Source organism: Miscanthus floridulus, chromosome 2 (assembly GCF_019320115.1).
Source record: "Miscanthus floridulus cultivar M001 chromosome 2, ASM1932011v1, whole genome shotgun sequence".
NCBI classification, from domain to species: Eukaryota; Viridiplantae; Streptophyta; class Magnoliopsida; order Poales; family Poaceae; genus Miscanthus; species Miscanthus floridulus.
The window spans coordinates 62227795-62247999 of record NC_089581.1 but is presented as its reverse complement, the minus strand read 5'-3'; the positions used below and the strand labels follow the sequence as shown (position 1 = coordinate 62247999).

General features: G+C 46.7%; 2 protein-coding genes across 4 annotated transcripts; both read left to right on the top strand.

The window, feature by feature from the left end:
• Positions 1-1501: 1501 nt before the first annotated feature.
• On the top strand, positions 1502-6540 carry LOC136538966 (putative disease resistance protein RGA3). The gene is made up of 2 exons (XM_066530889.1): positions 1502-1816; positions 1925-6540. Exons 1-2 carry the CDS (start codon positions 1502-1504, stop codon positions 6509-6511), a joined length of 4902 nt encoding a protein of 1633 aa, XP_066386986.1. The 3' UTR covers positions 6512-6540.
• A 68-nt stretch (positions 6541-6608) lies between these two features.
• Positions 6609-8072, top strand: LOC136538965 (uncharacterized). 3 transcript variants are annotated; one of them, XM_066530887.1, is made up of 3 exons: positions 6612-6867; positions 6965-7575; positions 7675-8072. In XM_066530887.1, exons 1-3 carry the CDS (start codon positions 6776-6778, stop codon positions 7797-7799), a joined length of 828 nt encoding a protein of 275 aa, XP_066386984.1. In that variant the 5' UTR covers positions 6612-6775; the 3' UTR covers positions 7800-8072. The 3 variants fall into 3 exon arrangements, with proteins under 3 accessions (XP_066386983.1, XP_066386984.1, XP_066386985.1); XM_066530888.1 differs by having other exon boundaries at positions 6828-7336; positions 7403-7575; XM_066530886.1 differs by having other exon boundaries at positions 6609-7575.
• The last annotated feature ends 12133 nt before the right edge of the window (positions 8073-20205 follow it).

Below are 20205 nucleotides of genomic sequence, written 5' to 3'. Positions count from 1 at the left end.
TGATTGTAAATTACGAAACGAATCTTTTAAGGCTAGTTAGGCCATGATTAAACAATAATTGTCAAATACAAACGAAAATGCTACGATACCAAATACTGATTTCTAATCTCAATCTACACGAGGCCCCACTTGCAAACTTGCGATGTGTACGCGCGGAACTTGGGCTGCTAGCCCGCCTGGCTGGTCCGCGGTCCGTGCTGCGCCTGAACCGTCGACCCAACTCGCACGAGGCCACATGCCCTCGCTGGGCCGCGCTCCCATCCCGACGCACATCAGCAGCCCGCCCGCGGCACGGATTGGCTCCCGGCCCAATCCGGCGAGGCTTTCTCGGCCGCGAGAGACCAAGGCAACGGCCACGGCTTGCTGCCGCCAGCGTGACCGCGTCGAGGGCCTCCGCCTCCGCCTCCGCATCCGCCACGCCACGCCACCGCTCGCCGCTCGCGACATCATTCGGCTTCCTCCTCTACTACGGGCGCTTGCTTCTTCTTCCTCCTCCCATTCCCACCCAAAAAAGAAAAAGTCCACGATGTACCGTCCGGTACGGCGCCCGTACGCCCTCGGCTGTCGCCGTGGCCTCCCGGGACGCCACTTCTTCCCGAAAGGTGCGTGCCCGTCCCATCGTCCTCGCGACACCGACCCTTGCTTACCCCAAAAGGCCATCCGAGTCAGCACCGGCCACAGCAGTTCGTTCATCTTAATTAAACCCAAACCATCGACAGCAGCAACTAACCCATCAGATCATGTCATCACTCCAGCGCGTCGCCCGGTTGCATGCATTTGGGTATCGGGGAATCTCACTCGCTGTACAAGCTGCATTTTCAATGAGTACCCTCTGTCCAGCTCTACATCTCTTCTCTTCTCACCGGACAGCGCATTGGTGGTTGACAAGAAAGGATCGATTGCAACGTTTTATACGTAGGTGTACCCGCGCCGCCTATCACACACGTGCACCTTGGCCTCGGTGTTAAGAGTTCCGATTGAATACGATACGTCGTCGATACGGATGCCGCTCTAGTACGTACGTACATTGCAAGGGGACGTACGGTACATATGTTCCAACCAAATCCAACTGGGGAATTCAATCCTGAAAAGATTCTATTCTACTATACTCCTAGTTGTTATCAACAAGATGACGAGATCATCATCATTTCCTAATATACCAGTTCTTATTGAGATGACGAGATAAATTTTTCTCTAATATACGTATATATACACCTTTGCCTTATCTGAGACTAAGACAGGTTCTGAACAGATGGCAGCATAACCTCGACATGACGCCATGGCCGGGACGTGATCACATTCTGACCGACGTGGCTAGGGTTGACAGACGGCGGGCGTCGCTTATTTCGTTTTGATTCTAGAGCAACTGGTTTGTTTTATATTTCTACCCGCAACGCCAACGACCTCTTCTCGGCGAGAAATCCAGGCCGTAACCGGACTCCGGAGTCGCCCTGTCCTGTCGCCCAGTTTCGTGTCGAGGGAGGGCGGCGCGGGCTGAGCCATGGCCGCGGTGCTCGGCGCGTTCGTGCCGGATACCGCGGTGCGGTGGCGCGGGCTGGTGGCGGGGGAGGTGGCGCTGCGGATGGGCGTCGCGCCGGAGGCCAAGACGCTGGTGGCCAGGCTGGAGCGGGTGGGCGCCGCGGTGCGGGACGCCGAGGCGCGGGCCGCGTGTGGGGACGACGGCGCGGCGCGGTGGCTGGCCAATGTGCGCGCTGCCGCTTACGAGGCGGACGGGGCCGTCGACCGGTGCAGGGTCGCCGCGCGCCGGCGCAGGGCCCACGAGCAACAGAAGAGCCAGCAGCAGCACGACCACCAGGCAAGATCACCACTTCGTTTCATATATAGAGCTATAATCACGGCACTTCTGCAGCGTCTGTTGCAGGTTCATTCATTGACTGAGCTCCTTTGTTCCTGGTCGGCGCAGGCTCTTCCTCGGCTGCTATCCTCCTGCTGCGACACGGACGTGTCCTGTGGCGACATCGTGGCCGACATCAACAACCTGAACCGGAAGCTGCATGTCATCCTGAAGGAGAAGCATCGGCTTCAGCTCCGCTCTTCCCTCGGCGATCAGCACTCAGCGCCTGTGGGGACGGCACATAGGCTCCGGAAACCTGAGAGGACCCGGGCTGCTGGCGCCGACATCGTTGGCTCAAGGATCGCGGATGACGCGGCCGGGCTCGTCCGACAGCTGACAGAGACGGACGGGAGAACCGGCTGCACGATCGTCGCCATTATTGGCCCCGACGGAATCGGCAAGACCACGCTCGCCAAGAAGGTGTACGGCAGCGAGAGGATACGGCGCGCCTTTGGGGCGAGGTCATGGGTGCGCATTCCCAGGGAGTACAACGAGGCCGCCCTGCTCTCCCAGGTCATCGACTCGTTCGGCGGCGACACAACGGGCGGCGAGAGCTTCGCCGACCTCGAGAGGACGCTGGTCAGGCTGGTGGAGGAGAAGAGGTTCTTGCTCGTGCTGGACGACGTGCGGTACGGCGGGGTGTGGGAAGACGTGCTGAGGAGACCGCTCGAGCGCGCTGCTGGACGCGGCAGCAAGGTGGTGATCACGGCGCGGCACGGCAGCATTGCTCGGGAGATGGGCGCCGGCCACGTCCACCGCGTCAAGAAGCTGGACATCGACGATGGCTGGCTGCTGCTTCGCACGGCGGCCTCTATAGCTGACGAGGCCACGGCCGGCGAACTGAAGGGCGTGGGTGAGGGGATAGCTGATAAGTGCGGCGGTGTGCCATTGGCGATCAAGGCTGTTGCCGGCGTCCTGAGGACACGGGACCGGACCGCCCAAGAGTGGGGCGAGGTGCTCGCCAGCCCGGCGTGGTTGGTGAAGGGGCTCGCGGAGGATGCCATGAAGCCGCTATACCTGTGCTACGACGACCTGCCGTGCCACCTCAAGCAATGTTTCCTGCACTGCTCGCTGTTCCCCTCTGACCTCGCCGTGGATAGGCGCGTGCTCGTGCAGCTGTGGATAGCTGAAGGCTTCGTGCAGATCAGAGCCGATGCCAGTGTCGAGGAGGTGGCCGAGGAGTACTACGATGAGCTCATCACAAGGCACCTTCTCCAGCCGGCAGAGGAAGATGAACACGGTGGCGCCGCGTGGTGCACCATGCACGACATGCTGCGAGCTCTGGCGCAGCTGCTCGCACATGGTGAGGAGTTGACCGGCGACTCGTACCGACTGTTGGTCGACAACGATGCCACCTTCGCACCACGGCGTGTTTCACTCCCGGGAAGAAATCTGGCTGCGATACCTGAGAAGATTCTCAAGTTAGAAAGGGTAAGAACGCTGCTTCTTCAAAAGAACCCATTTACGATTGAAGGAAGCATCTTTACAAGATTGCAGCATCTTAAAGTATTAGACCTCAGCGAAACAGCAGTCGAGCTCATTCCAGAGAACCTGGGCAATCTTGTTTACCTGAGGTTCCTGAACCTGTCTCACACAAGGATTCAGGCAATTCCAGAATCCATAGGCAGCCTGTGGAGCCTGAAATTCTTTCTGCTAAGAGGATGCAAGACACTGCACGCGCTGCCAAAAGGGATAGAGCATCTGAGAGGACTCAGGGACCTTGACCTTGCCGGCACAGTGATCAATGACGTGGCATTCAGAGTAGGCCATCTGAGAAGCATCACATCACTCTGCTGCTTCACCGTGACGAGCAAAGAGGCGCGTGCCGCTCAGGATAGGAGCGGGTGGCCTCTGGATGAGCTCAAGAACTTATCTCAGCTGAGAACACTGCACATACAGAAGCTTGAGAAGGCTGCTAACCGATCAGAGGCAACTGAGATGTTACTTGATGCCAAGAAAGGCCTCAGGGAGCTCGAGCTGTCGTGCAGCAGCACTGTCAGGCCACTTCAGACACCGGAATTGGTCAGAAAGATTGAGGATATCTTCGAAGAGATGAATCCACCACTATGCCTGGAGTCACTGAAGCTTGTAAACTACTTTGGGACAAGGTTCCCAAGATGGCTATCACTGACCTTCCTGCCAAATCTCCATGATCTAGACATCATTGGGTGCAACTTCTGCCAGTCTTTTCCTCCATTAGGCCGTTTGCCAGAACTGAGATCCTTGTACATAGCAGACTCTTTCGCTCTGAAGGATATAGGTGCAGAGTTCACAGGCACCGAACACCCACATCAGGTTCCATTTCCGAAGCTGGAAAATCTGCACCTCCAAGGGCTGCAGAAGCTCCAGACATGGACAGACATCGAGCCAGGGGCATTTCCATCTCTGCAGGAACTTCAGCTTGAGAGCTGCCCCAAGCTGCAAAATCTTCCTGTTGGCCTCAGACATGTGACATCCCTGACCAAGCTACACATAGCAGATATGGCAAGCCTTGAGGCTGTGGATGACATTGCTACACTGATGGAATTGAGCGTTTGGAACACTCCTAATTTGAAGAGGATATCAAACCTGCCTTCCCTTGAAGATATCAACATGTGCCACTGCCCTATGTTGGAGAGTGTGGAGAATGTAGACGGATTACAAACAGTGCACACCTTTGATCATGACTTGCAGGACATGCCCAGATGGATTGAGGCACATGCTTCCAAGCTTCGATCACTGAATTTCACAAGCACAGTTGAGCTGCTGAAAAGGTGCTTGGTTGACGGTCCAGACTGGCCTGTGATTAAGGACATCAAGGAAGTTCATGGGTACTCCACTGGTTCCAGCTACATATACTATAAGAGGAGTCCTTATATCTTTGAGAGCAATGTGAGTGATGAAGATAACCTCAGTGTCAGAGAGAATGAAGCAGATCTTGATAATGCTGATGATATTTCAGTTTCATCTTCAGGTACTGGTTATCTAGAAATCAAAGGATTCTTTGACTCAAAAGTATTGAAGGAAGGAACTACCAGGGCTGAAGAAATTGTAACGGGTAGGAGTGTCGGGAGGACCATGCTGGGGCTCACTCATCGTCGCTTGCATAAGCTAGCAGAAGTTGCCCCTGAAGATGATGAGGTTGAGGACAGAGCAGATTCAGCTATGCTGCTTCCTTCTAATACAACAAGAGCTACAACATCTGCAGCAAAAGTTGGTTGTGTCGTGACTGATCATCATAATGATCCTGGTTCATTGCCAAAAGCTATAAGTCATGAGTCTCAAGCAATAACCACTGATGAAATCTGTCATGATAACATAGTAACGTCGGCTTTTCCCAGGCAAACCATGTCCAAAACAGCAAAGGACGTTTCTTCTAAACCTAGCACTGATGGATATGCTACTCTTACCAAATCTGCTGCTCCAATTGGTCATAACTTGGTCCGACAAGGGTCCCAAGCAATCAACAGTACTGAAATTGGTCAAGGTTCTAACTTCAGTAGTATCCGAAGGAAGGAACATACATCCAAGAAAGGAGAAGGTATTACTGCTGATGTTACTGTCGCTAAAGGCATTAGTCTAGTTCATCCAAGGCAAGTGATGACTTCCAATAAAGGAAAGGAGGATTTTGCTGACAATGCTGCAACTACCATCTGTTCATCCGATATAGTAAGTCAGAAACACATTAAGGACCAGACTGCAACTTCTGCAAATGGAAGCACAAATGCAACTCCAATGCCAGAAAATCCATCAGACAAAGAAGGACCGGAGAAATCTGCTGGTGTCACTGGTAGCAGTTTCATCCATGAAGCATCTCATACAGTCTTTTTCACTGAACCCACTCGAGATCTGGCTTCAAGTTTAATAAACAGCAAACAACAGATGCCGGAAAAAGAGGGAGAAGTTTCTGATGCTCTTGATCCTACTGATGCTGTTGACAACAATGGAAATCAGATGGAGGATGACAATATCAGTTCGTCAGTCAAGCTAAATCATGAGGAATCCAAAGCAATCGGTGATAGTACAACTAACTGTGATTCAGGGCCTTGCAAACTGCTTGCCGGTTTAGCCTGCAGCAACCAACAGACAATAAAGACTCTACAGGCAGCTTCTGCAGATCAAAACGATGTCACCGACGCTTCATCCAAGAAGAAAAGTCTCGGCATGGAAAGCAAAATCACGGAGACAGCCCGCAGCAGATGTGCGGTTGAATCAGTGAAATATTTATCTGGCGAAACAGCCAAGAACATCAGCCGATCCCTGCCGAAGACAGCGGAGCCTACGTCTCATCCCATTGATATCACGGAAGCAGCCATGAGAAAGGCAGAAGCCACCACGGTAAGGAAGCACTCAATGAATGAGGCGGTGAACGATGACCGTACCGACAAGGAAGCGCCATGCTCCATCGACGCCAAGGCCGACGATTCTCAACAGGCGGCAAAGGTGAACACCGCTGTGTGGGTCGACACGGACACGGACACCCTGCGCGCTCGGCTCGTCGACTCAATGCGGCACTTGCGCAGGATGGCATCTCGGCGGCGCCATCGGCAGAGGAAGCGCGGCTCGAATAACAAGTGGAGTATCGGGCCAGCGCTGGTGGTCATCCTCCTGCTTGTCTCCGTGGTGCAGCTGCTGTTCATACTCTGGCTGTACCGGAGGCCCCTGAACCAAAACTAGACAAAATGTATGCTACCACTCTCTTGGAGTCCTTGAAATTTTGCTTCTCGATTATCTTAAGATAAGTGTATGATTTAGTAATACATGTACCTTGTGTAGAGGAATCGCCTGAAATTTGGCGGGAGAGCCTGAAATTTAAAGGATCTTGGCGGCAAAAATATTTCGGTAGCGCAGTGCCTTTGCACAAGTGCGAGAGGAAAAGACGAGCCAAAGCCCAAAAGCGTGTGTGCCTGTGTGGGGGAACCAGAAGGAAACGGAGGTAGGATGAAGCGGCAGCAGCACCGGAAGAATTACCCGAGCGGGATCCGGTCGGCCGATGGGCAGACCACGCTCAAATCCTTTCTCTTCAAGCCCAGGTACATCGTCTGATTCGCATCCATATATCCCAATTTTTCACCCCTCGGGGCCAGTTCTTCAATCTGTGCCCCTTGCGTTCCCCTTTTCGTGCTTCAGGGTTGTCGATGGGGCATCGCCGCCGCCGCCGGAGGGGGTGATGGAGGCGCCGATCTGTCCGCCGGAGCCGCCGAAGCGGGAGATTGTCAGAGTCACCAAGGCGATCATTAAGGAGAAGCCGAGCGCGTTCTCCTCGGTGGGCTCCGCGGGCAAGGACGGGGGCGGCAACGCGGGCGGGGCTTTGAACGCCGCGGTCTTCAAGCGGTTCCACAGTTCAGCCCCGGGGGCGAGAGCGGAAGGCGGCCACGTGGAGGCAGGGGAAGACGGCGACCTCGGCTTCGGCAGTGCAGGCGACGCCCGGCTGGACCTGGACGTCGAGGAGACCGGGGCGGTGGGCCGCCGCGATCCCAGGAGAGCGGAAGAGCCCTCTTGGTGCGCGTCCAGCCATGCCCGTCTTGCATTTCTCTCAAATTGTTCCGACCTTCTCCCTCCTGCCAGTCTGTCACTGGTTGATGACGAGCACTGGAACGACGCCAAGGCCAGACGCGTGGTGGTGCTCGGCGACGACCCGAGGCCGCGGCCGGCGAGTAGGCGGGGGCGCGCGAGGCCCACCCGCGGCGGCCGCGGCGGTGAGGGCGGGGGAGAGGGCGGCCGCGCTTTGTACAACCACTGTAAGATCGAGATCCCCTCCCCTCTCCCGAACTCTTATTAACGGCCGGTGAGTCAGTGAGCAGACAGCAACCTGACGCGGTGGTTTGTTTTGGTGGCAGACGCGAGCGGGGGCGGGTGGTGGCACGGCGACATGGAGGGCGTGGACGGGGAAGAGGTCGGCTGGACGGACGACATGTGGGAGGGGATGGGATCCGTCACGCTCGGCGGCTTGGAGTGGCACTAACTGCCGCGGCCGTTTGCAGAAGTGCACAGCAGAAACGGCCCGTTACCGCCACGGCAACCGGCAGAGAATCACTCCGTTTTACAAATTATAAGGATTAATGAATTAGGCAGCGATGAAGTCGTGTCATGCTATAATTTTGTGAGAAAGCATTTAACCTGCGGAGTGAAAGTCTGAAAGACGTATAAAGTGGGAACAATTATACAAGTTTGTCGATAACTGCAGACAGCTGTGTTTCTTATCATGCCATTCATCCATTCTCTGAATCATTCTAAGTTTGCAATTGTTCTCCTTATTCAGACTCAGACATACTATTCTCGAATTGTTTTAGCATGCCAAGGTATAGTTTAATTACTTTGTTGGTTTAGGAATTGCACCACCTATTGGGCTGATTTCGATGATGCATTTGAAGATTAGAACCTCTGATTGACAAAGTGAAACACTACTCTTCTCAATTTATAGAGATGCCTGAAGTGTTATCTGTTCAGCCAGATAAGGGTAACAAATCAGAGAAGGATAATCATAGCTTGAGTCTCTCAACAGCTAACCTTGTAAGCATTAGTGATGGTGCTTCTAATCTCTCGTCTTCAGGTGGGAAAATTGAGTTTTGGCTTGTCTGAATGGAGAAGCCTGGAGTTGAAGTCATGACAAAGGCCCAAATGGTGGATCTGTTGGAGTTGTTCCAAATTCACTCCAGGATATAGGCCAAGCTTCTGACGGAGCGAAGCGGAGGCTCGTCGCCGGAGGCTTGGGCCGGAGCGTAGCGGAGTCTGAAGCTGGCCCATCGGGTCTCGCCCCTGTGTTCGGGGGGTGCGGGGGGCGGAGCCCCCCGCGGTACGGTACGGTATATATACCCTTGCTAGGGTTTCGTGGAGACTTGATTCTCTTGTAAGCCGCCATAGGCGTGTAACCCAAAACTCTTGAGATAGTGAGATTGTTGCTGGCTGGTGCCCGTGGTTTTTCTCCTTCACATCGGAGGGGTTTTCCACGTTAAATCGTGTGTCTCCTCTGTGGCTTGATTCTTTACTTTATATTCCTATACGTCGTTCGTAACAAGTGGTATCAGAGCTTTGGTTGCTGTTAGGGTTCATGACGACGTCGATGAAGTTCGATCTTCCGCTGCTGAACTACGACACGCGGTTCTCGCTATGGCAAGTCAAGATGCGGGGGATTCTGGCGCAGACTCATGACTATGATGAGGCGCTGGATAGTTTCGGAAAGAGGAAGGCCGAGTGGACTCCAGAAGAGATCCGCAAGGATCAGAAGGCGCTCGCCCTAATTCAGTTGCATCTTCATAATGATATTTTGCAGGAGTGTCTGAAAGAGAAAACTGCTGCAGAACTATGGCTGAAACTGGAATCGATCTGTATGTCCAAGGATCTAACCAGTAAGATGCAGATGAAGATGAAGCTGTTCACCCTGAAGATGAAGGAGGAGGATTCAGTGATGAGCCACATCGCTGAATTCAAGAAGATCGTCGCCGACCTAGTGTCGATGGAGGTGAAGTATGATGATGAGGACTTAGGTCTTTTACTGCTATGTTCTTTGCCAAATTCGTATACAAATTTTCGTGACACCATACTTTTGAGCCGTGATGAACTAACCCTAAAGGAAGTTTATGAGGCTCTCCAGTCTAGGGAAAAGATGAGAGGCATGGTGCAGAATGACGGGACGTCGTCCTCCAAGGGCGATGCTTTGCATGTGAGAGGCAGAACTGAAAACAGATCCTCCAATGATGGCAATGATGGTAGAAAGAACTACGAAAGGAGAGGCCGTTCAAAGTCCAAGCCGCATGGTAATAAAAAGTTCTGTGTTTATTGCAAGCTGACAAATCATAATGTTGAGGATTGCAGAAAAGTACAGAATAAGGAGAAGAGGAAACAAAAGTCGGCTGGTAAGGTCTCTGTTGCTGCTGCTGCGTCTGATGATGATTCTGGAGATTGTCTGGTAGTATTTGCTGGTTGTGTTGCTGGTCATGATGAATGGATTCTCGATTCCGCATGTTTATTTCATATTTGCACTAACAGAAATTGGTTTAGCTCGTATAAGCCTGTGCAGAAAGGGGATGTTGTGCGGATGGGAGATGATAACCCGTGTGACATTGTGGGGATTGGATCAGTTCAGATCAAGACTGATGATGGCATGACACGCACGCTGAAAAATGTCAGGTATATACCAGGGATGTCCAGAAATCTTATCTCATTGAGCACGCTTGATGCAGAAGGTTACAAATATTCCGGTTCAGATGGCGTTCTGAAGGTATCAAAAGGTTCTCTTGTTTGCTTGAAAGGTGATCTTAATTCTGCAAAGTTATATGTTCTTAGAGGGTGTACTTTACCTGGTTCTGATTCCGCTGTTGCTGCTGTTACTAATGATGAACCTAGTAAAACTAACCTTTGGCATATGCGTTTGGGACATATGAGTCACCATGGTATGGCAGAATTGATGAGGAGAAACCTGCTGGATGGTTGCACTTCGAGTAAAATAAAGTTTTGTGAGCATTGTATTTTCGGGAAGCATAAAAGGGTACATTTCAACACTTCTGTTCACACCACTAAAGGTACTCTTGATTATGTTCATGCTGATTTATGGGGTCCTTCCCGCAAGTCCTCACTTGGTGGTGCTCGTTACATGCTTACAATTATTGATGATTACTCTAGAAGGGTTTGGCCTTATTTTCTGAAACAGAAAGATGATACTTTTGCTGCTTTTAAGGACTGGAAAGTAATGATAGAAAGGCAAACTGAAAGGAAGGTAAAATTGCTTCGTACTGATAATGGTGGAGAATTTTGTTCGCGTGAATTTAATGATTATTGCAGATCGGAAGGCATTGTTAGGCATCACACCATACCTCATACTCCACAACAGAATGGTGTGGCCGAACGCATGAACAGAACCATCATATCTAAGGCCCGTTGCATGCTGTCTAATGCCAGGATGAGCAAGCATTTTTGGGCTGAAGCTGCTAATACTGCCTGTTACTTGATAAACAGGTCGCCTTCTATTCCACTAAATAAAAGAACTCCCATTGAGGTATGGTCTGGTACGCCTGCTGATTATTCACAGTTGAAAGTTTTTGGATGCACTGCTTATGCTCATGTTGATAATGAGAAATTAGAGCCTAGAGCTGTTAAGTGTCTTTTCCTTGGTTATAGTTCGGGAGTCAAAGGCTATAAATTGTGGAATCCTGAAACAGGAAAGACTTTTATGAGCAGGAGTGTTGTTTTCAATGAATCTATGATGTTTACTGACAGTTTGCCCTCAGATCATGTTCCAGAAAAAGAGCTGCAGCGTATGCGCATGCAGGTGGAGCATGTTGATGATGATACAGGTGTGCAGGTGGAGCCTGTTGATGAGCATGGTGACCATGATAATGATGTTGCTGAGGATGATGCTCATGATGATGTTCAGCAAACTCCTCCTATTTTGCAGTTAGAGGAGGATTTACCTATTGCTCAACGCAAGTCACAAAGGACAATTGCACCTCCTAAGCGTCTTATTGAAGAGTGTAATTTGTCTTACTATGCTTTGAGTTGTGCTGAACAGGTAGAGAATGTTCATGAGCCAGCAACCTATAAAGAAGCTATTCGTTGTGGTGATACTGAGAATTGGATTTCTGCTATGCATGAGGAGATGCAGTCTCTTAAGAAGAACAGTATATGAGAGATTGTACCTTTGCCTAAGAATAAGAAGACCATCAGCTGCAAATGGATCTTCAAGAGAAAGGAGGGTTTATCTCCAAGCGAGCCTCCAAAGTATAAGGCAAGGTTAGTTGCTAAAGGCTACAGTCAAATTCCGGGTGTTGACTACAATGATGTGTTCTCTCCAGTGGTAAAACACAGTTCAATTCGTACTTTCCTTAGTATTGTTGCTTCACATGATCTTGAGCTTGAGCAGTTAGATGTGAAGACTGCGTTTTTGCATGGAGAGCTTGAGGAGGACATATACATGGACCAACCAGAAGGGTTCATAGTGCTTGGCAAGGAAAAATATGTGTGCAAGTTGAAGAGATCCTTGTATGGTTTGAAACAGTCCCCTCGTCAGTGGAACAAGAGGTTTGATTCATTTATGTTAGCACACAGTTTTAAAAGATCTAAGTATGATAGCTGTGTTTACATCAAGCATGTTAATGGATCACCTATATATTTGCTGTTATATGTTGATGATATGCTGATTGCTGCCAAGAGCAAGATTGAAATCACTAAGTTAAAGAAGCTATTGAGTAGTGGTTTTGATATGAAAGATCTTGGTAGTGCTAAGAAAATTCTTGGTATGGAAATTAGTAGAGACAGAAAATCTGGTTTGCTATTTCTTAGTCAACAAAATTATATCAAGAAAGTTCTTCAGCGTTTCAACATGCAAAATGCTAAGGTTGTTAGTACCCCTATTGCACCTCACTTTAAGTTGTCAGCTGCTCAGTGTCCTAGTACAGATGAAGAGATTGAATACATGTCAAGGGTTCCTTATTCTAGTGCTGTTGGGTCTTTGATGTATGCCATGGTTTGCTCTCGTCCAGATTTGTCATATGCTATGAGTCTTGTTAGTAGATATATGTCTAATCCTGGCAAAGAACATTGGAGGGCAGTTCAGTGGATTTTCAGGTACCTCAGAGGCACAGCAGATTCCTGTTTAAAGTTTGGAAGAACTGATAAGGGTCTTATTGGCTATGTGGATTCTGATTATGCTGCTGATCTGGACAGGCGAAGATCACTTACAGGTTATGTGTTTACTGTTGGCAGTTGTGCTGTGAGTTGGAGGGCTACTTTACAGTCAGTTGTTGCTTTGTCTACTACTGAAGCAGAATATATGGCTATTTGTGAAGCGTGCAAAGAATTAATTTGGCTGAAAGGTTTGTACGCTGAGCTTTGTGGAGTTGAATCTTGCATAAATTTGCACTGTGACAGTCAAAGTGCAATTTACCTCACTAAAGATCAGATGTTCCATGAGAGAACTAAACACATAGATATCAAGTATCATTTTGTGCGTGATGTGATTGAAGAAGGTAAGCTGAAGGTATGCAAGATTAGTACTCATGATAATCCTGCTGATATGATGATAAAATCTGTTCCTGTTGCTAAGTTTGAGCTGTGCTCAAGCTTAGTTGGTTTAATTGGATAGTCCAAGAGACTATTGTTGGCACCAGTGGTTTTCTATCTTTGTTATGTTCAGGATGAAGGGTTGATTTATGATACAAGATGAATTTGTCTCAAGGTGGAGTTTGTTGGAGTTGTTCCAAATTCACTCCAGGATATAGGCCAAGCTTCTGACGGAGCGAAGCGGAGGCCCGTCGCCGGAGGCTTGGGCCGGAGCGTACGGTATATATACCCTTGCTAGGGTTTCGTGGAGACTTGATTCTCTTGTAAGCCGCCATAGGCGTGTAACCCAAAACTCTTGAGATAGTGAGATTGTTGCTGGCTGGTGCCCGTGGTTTTTCCCCTTCACATCGGAGGGGTTTTCCACGTTAAATCGTGTGTCTCCTCTGTGGCTTGATTCTTTACTTTATATTCCTATACGTCGTTCGTAACAGGATCACTATACCTGAATCCTTATGAAGGTGTTTGGGAAGTATGTAATCTCATCATCAACCTAGCTACTATCAGCTGCCATCTCCTTCTCTTGTGAACGCACCACCGCCTGCGCCTCTGGTTCCCTTTCTCCTCTCCAAGATCAATATGGTGAGTGAGTGTATATTAGCTTCTTTCTCCTGTTCCCTGATTATTTTGGTATAAGAAGTCCAAAATCAGGTGCATGTGTTAGCTTCCTTTTCTTTTCCGATAGGCTATAGGATGACCTTAATCTGTTTAATTTTGATTCTAAAAATAGGCACTGTGGTGGAATCACAGATTAGTCAAGATACTGAGTTTGATTTATAACTGTAGCTATGCTGGCTTTCAGGCTGGTGTCCCTATCAAATGAGGCCAAGAGTACGAAAAACAAACACGAACTAGTTCTTTTTTAGTTGCCCAATAAAAAGCTTCCCTGTTAAGTTGAAGTTCTCTGGGTTTCCCTGATCCCAAAGGGATGTTCCTTGAGACAGAAAATGTATATGAGTTGATGTTAGTGATTACTCTACTGCGAACAAATTTTTTTTCCTAAGCTATTAGTCCCTCAAAGTAACCAAACAATATGATCCTGCAACGCAGCAACACTCATTTCTCTTTGAGGTTAGTATTACTTGCGTTCGCATTATTTACCGAGTCCTCACCTCACACATGGTTCTACATTGAATATGTAAACTGCAGGAATTTGGTTTAACTTCCGATCAGACATATCTACATGTAATTTTTGGTGTATTCCTCTTTGTTGTCATGTAATTTAGGGCGCCTAACAAATTTCATATGCTAAGGATCTTATATTGATTTCATTTAAGTTAGTTCTTATGTGAATTTTAAAGATCATCCACAACCAGAACCAATACACATAGATGATTGGTGGGACAAAGCCGTGCAAAAGGTGCCCAAACCAATGAAAAGGCAGTTCAACAGAGTGGTGATCTACATAATATGGAACATTTGGAAGGGAAGGAATAGACGAATATTCAACAACACTTCAGAGTCACCAATGCAGGTGGTCTCCAGAGATAGGGAGGATATTGTGCAAAGAAAGAGAGCCAGCTTAGAGAGGGGTTAAAGCCCATTTGTTGAATATGAGGTCTTAACTGTGTTTTGTTTGCCCTGGAGGGCTATTTCCTTTGTACATAAAACTCTCTTTTCTCTATCTTAATTGAAGGACAGAGCTTTTGCCGTTACATTAAAAAAAAATTAAAGATCATCGCATGTAGTATTCTCTTTTTATATATAAAGAATGCTTAAGCTCAAATTTTGAAACCAGTATTTATCTTATCTGGAATTTATCTTCTGATAAGACAGGCTCTCTGATAAACTAGCATAGTTGATTTGAGGATACTCCAAATTATAATATGCAATAAGCATAGATTTTTAGAGCTGTACAGTACAATGCTTTTCTCAAACACTACCAACCGATATTTGTTGTCTCTTTATGTATCACAATATGGTATACATATGATATAATACACACACACATAGTTAGACGTTGAATGGGCAAATCACCCCAGTTATTCAACTTCAAGATTGCACTAGAAACATTGAAATAAACAAATGAAGAGGGAGGGAGGGAGGAGGTTATAATCTGATGATTAAAAACCTGGGTTTGCTGTAACTTCTCCTGTTCATATTTTGCTTACGCTTTTGATAGACTGCAGAAAAGACCCGGTTCGTTTCATAAATTGTTTGCTATTAGACAAGTTAAAAATTATAAATCTTTTCTATGTTTGAGCACACCCAACAATATATCTTATCCTGCTTATGAAAATGTTCCCACAAACACGTGCGTGCTGCACATACATGTTATCAGAACATTAGCAGAGTCGCCTTTCAACACTTGTTGCATTATATTGAAAAGAATCATGCATGATAATAGCTGGTGATAGTTGACTCCCTTGTGCATCTTCGGCTCCCTTGTGCATCTTCGGCTGTGTGAATATTTTACTGGACTGTGTAAGCCCGCATTTTACTTTTCTATGATCAAGTTCAATCATGGTGAACAATTGGCATGGCATTTAATTGTGGCACGTTTCTGCCAACGCACATTAGAGGAGATAACCATTTCTTAAAAAAAATTCTTGTTTGAAGTTTAGGAGCTCATCTCCATCATTAGATATCTTAAAAACTTATAATTGCTTTTGATTCCTGATAGTCACCCTTTATTGTGATCTGTCTGTAGTTTTGTGAAATATGAGAGATAAAAGTAAAGTTTTATTTGATTTGGCAGGTACTGGTGTTAACTATTAATTATCGCATCTATCTAAAGCTGGTTTTCTATAAATCATTTCAGTATTATGGAATATGAATTTTCATCCCGGTGACGGTGAGAGCGACCGAGTTTTGGTGAGAATATATGAATGACCTGATGAATTTATCCTGAATGATAACCGATTCTCTTATTGCCATGAATTTATTCAGACGGTGTGAGCGACTGAGTTTTGTTGATATCTTATTGCCATTGATTAATATTCATTTAAATGATGTTTATCCTGAATGATAACCGATTCTCTTCACACGATCCCATGAGCTCTAACTGACTTATTCTCATGAATATACTGAAATAGGCTATTTAGCCGATTTCCTTTTATATCGGCTCTCACAGCCGTACATTCAGAACTGTGTAGCAACACCGACAAGTTTCGCCCTTAATTACTAATGAACTTTCTCTCCTTGTCAATTGCAGGGTTAAATTGACTGGCACGCCTTGGGAGGATTGCGCAGGATCGACCACCCCTGCGCTGAAGCTAGGCGGATCTGCTCCATCGAGCGGACCCTTTCGGCTTGTTGCGTATGTCCTCAGCACGGGACGAAATTCTGTGTCGACATTTTCTCTTTCTCTGGAAACTCAAATCCCCTTAGAATCGATGACTTTTTCAGGTTGGAAAATCCATGGGGATATCAATAACCCATTTAGTTATTTATGGAGGGTTTTTCATCCCTAGGCCTGCCTTCCCCTTGCTTCCAAATTATAGGCCTTAGTTCAAATAGTCACAGATGCAGTCACACACATAAAAAAATAATCGGCAGATGCAGCGCAACAAGCTACATCAAGTTGGTTTATTTTTTTCTTTTTTGGTAATTTTTAGGTGTCAACATCATCATCTTTTAATTAATTATTTATTATCATTCTCTTTTAGTTTTATGTTGATTTATATTATTATGAAAAAACAAAAAAGGCAACAACTAACTCATTGGATATATAAACAGGTGCACAGGAGAAAAAAAATGAAAAGACGAATATTAGGTAAGTAACATTTTGTCATAATCATTTCCTATTAAAACACGAAATAAATTTTGGTCTTTGCTGAGCACCATGCTCACGCGTCGAGCAGTCTCGCCAACACGCCCCAAAAATTTGATTTCGCGCGCTGAGCAGTCCCGCCAACACGTATCGAAAATTAGATGTCTCTCTTTTGCCCTTCATGCGGAAAATAGGTTTACCATGCCATTAATTTCAGACAAGGTCATTTGTGGTAATGTGATGGCCACATAAAAGCGTAAAGAGTCGTCATCTCTGTCTCGATCTCTATTCTCTAGCCGCACCGTCTCTCCTCCAGCTCCAAATCCTAGTCCCATGGCCTCCCTTTCCACTCTCTAGCCGCCCCCTCTGCCACCTGCTCTAGACCCTAGGCGCCATTAGCACAGCAGCTCGACTCCCTCTCCACTCTCTAGCCGCACCCTCTCTCATACATTTTCAAACCCTAGCCTCAATGACGGTATAAGCCAGATCTAGATCTCCTACCTCAGCACGTGCTATGACCGACCAAATCTGAACCCTAGCTAGAGCCAGATCTGTTACTCCTTCATCAACGCTGGTCCACCAGCTCCATGACTATGATGACAAGACCAGATCTAAACACGGATATGGAGGAAGAGGTACCCAAATTCTTTTTATGATGTGTGCTCTACTATAGAGGCTGAACCAAGGATATGTAGATAGCGATGGGGTTATGTATTTCCTATAATTAAGTGTAGCTGATATGTGCTTTATTGGATTAATGACTTCCGTATAAGCTATAATTACTAGTTAGGCGCTTATTTGCATACTCTTGCTCTGTTGTGTTGACATTCCGTAGAAGCTTTAGTTAATAAATGCCTTTGTAATCTAGAAAGATGGAAGAACTTGGAATACATGTGGACCCAAAACTTGTCTCCAAAGGCAAAAAAGTCAAGCACAAAGGGTAGACACGGTGAAAATTTCGAATATATCCCTAAACCAAAGGAGGTAGTTGTGGGATTTGATTTTACAGATGAAACAGATTCAGATTTAGAAGATGAGCCAGTACCCCTAGCAATTGAGGTGTTTGTTCTATCTTGTATTTAGTTCAGAGGGGGGTTGTAGGTAGCAATGCAATGCTTTACTGTTTGGATAGCAATGCAATCTGTACATGCTTGCTGCTGAAGTATGTATCTCCAATTTCAATGTACGGGTCGAAGGAGCCATAGAGGAGGCTCTATCAGCAGGACAAAAGGCAGCGCTACCATGAGTCCTAGGCGAATGCACTCCAAGCGGTTGAATTCAACATGACCAGGAGAGTATGCTCATGGAGTTCGTACTCGGAGGGTTGTCGCTGGCAAAATGGTGGAGGTGTCAGTAGTAGGTGAACATAATTCTCCATCACCATGATCATCTATACGCAGGGATCAATTCAAACTTCATGAATTGACTAGAGACATTTGTTGGGATGGCACCCTACCTAGCCCTATGAGAGACTGCCCATGGCCAGATGACGATAGCCATGCCGAAGAGGAGCCCTTAGAGCTACCTAGCCCTATGAGAGACTACCCACGGTCAGATGATGATATCCATGCTGAAGAGGAGCCCTCTAAGTTACCTAGCCCTGTGAGAGACTGCCCATAGCTAGATGATGATAGCCATGCTGAAGAGAAGCCCTCTGAGTAAACTCCCATCTCCACCCACTTGTAGAACAATGAAAGTTGCCTAGGTTGGTATTACCTTACAGATGTCTATCAATCAATTTGCACTAGCTATTTGATATTCATATTACTTTTCTAATAATATGAATGTATGAAAAATTTATAGTACCATTGTCAAGAAGTGCGAGGAAGCCAAGGCCTTGAACTCGTGGAATTTTGCTTGACAAAATGAGCAAATCAATGGGAGGATTGAGTATGCCCATCTCTGTTGCTGAGGGAAACAGAAGGCCACATGATCTAGTGCAAGCTGCCAAGTTTGCCTCAAAGGTAGGTGTACTAGTTAGGCATCAAATACCAATTTTGACGCATTGGAAATATTACAAGAAGCCCTCCGGTGTCGTCCATTATAGAAATTTTGTGGACAGGCTAACTATATGTATGGGTATCCTCTCTTGACATTCAACTCTGCTTTGAGCAACTTTAACGGATTTACTTTTTATTCACACTACTATGTGCAGTTAAGGCTGGACATTGACAAGGTTCACCCACCAACATAAGAAGCTTGCTAGAATGTATTGCAGTCTAGGGTATGACAGGCATGCTACATGTTGAAGCAAACCTACTTCAATGGCATCCTTGCTGATCCAATCCCTACGACCTCTCCTGTACCGTCCATGACCAATGCATAGTGGTGTGAACTTGTCAAGACTTGGTCTAGTGCTAAGAACAAGGTGTATGTGAACCCATTAATTTCCTGTCTAGTCTTTCTATGGTCTACTCGTGCTGTAGTCGAACACAAATGAAGCTATAGAAAACATATGAGACGAACAAGTGAAACCGTGTAAAAGTGAAGTACCACTAGTCCATAAGATCTCGTTCCTATGTTGTCTAGCTATAAACATTTGTAAGTGATGGTTGTGTTTTTATTATTACTCTTGCCTTTGTATAAATATAAACAGAAACTCATGTGCAATGTGAATAGGACAACAAGAGGAAGGCCGCTGAACACGATCAAGGACTTGATGAACAACATGATGAGCTAGGACTTGAACAACATGGTCAACATGATGAAGATGTTAATGTTGTGGAAGTTTTCAAGGACTTCCATACCAGTACGAAAAAGGGCCTGAGCGATGCTACAAGAGCAGCAGTTGTAAGTACCCTCATTTGCTTTCCTCGAAATCTACTGAACCCATTGCCATAAAAGAAGGAAATGCAGTAGGAGCCTAATGTGGCAACATCATTTAATTTTGTTGTTAGAATTTTACACCAATCAATATGGTACCTATACATTGTGCTTATGTAATCTCTATCGGCAGTAGGCTACTAAAGACTTATGCATTATGCTTATATAATCTCTATCATGAGTAGGCTAAGGAAGTCATATGCATTACTTGTTATGAATTAATCTATTGGGTTTTCAATTGAAGTCCTCTTCCACTATCTGTAACCTAATGTTTTATTGATTGAATTTTGTAGGAAGCCATGAAAGCTATGCAAGCAGAACATGTTGCTGATGGGCAGCAACCAATGACTAGTGCTGATGTTGTTTCCAAGGTCCTCTACCTCTACTAGGGCAAGCCCCTCTCCTAGGCAAGCATGAAAACCCTTTTTTGAAGAATACTTGTATCCTGAGAAGCTCCACCAGAGTAGAGACATCAACAGATATGACATTTTGGGAGCAGCTTGCTAGTGAACAAGAAAGTACTACTTCCCTTGTTGAACTTGTGGATGAACTGAAGAGGAAGATAGAAGAGTCTAAAAGGGAGTTTGAGGAATTCAAGAAACAGTAACAGGAGGAGTACAATAGGCTCTACGAGCAGGCCATGCACTTAAGCTCTCCTAGTAATTAACTCTCAGTCTTCAACTCCCATGGCTTGATGCGATGAACATTTGTGGTATGCTGTGTGGACTCATGTGATGATTTGTTATGGTGAAACTCTATCAGTGGCTTGCTGCTAACGTGT

Excerpts from the sequence above, each read along its gene's own strand:
- LOC136538965 (XM_066530886.1), top strand. The coding sequence starts at position 6,828 with ATGGGCAGACCACGCTCAAATCCTTTCTCTTCAAGCCCAGGTACATCG. Across the intron at positions 7,576-7,674 it reads CCGCGCTTTGTACAACCACT|ACGCGAGCGGGGGCGGGTGG; the intron begins GTAAGATCGAGA and ends TTTTGGTGGCAG.
- LOC136538966 (XM_066530889.1), top strand. The coding sequence starts at position 1,502 with ATGGCCGCGGTGCTCGGCGCGTTCGTGCCGGATACCGCGGTGCGGTGG. Across the intron at positions 1,817-1,924 it reads AGCAGCAGCACGACCACCAG|GCTCTTCCTCGGCTGCTATC; the intron begins GCAAGATCACCA and ends TGGTCGGCGCAG.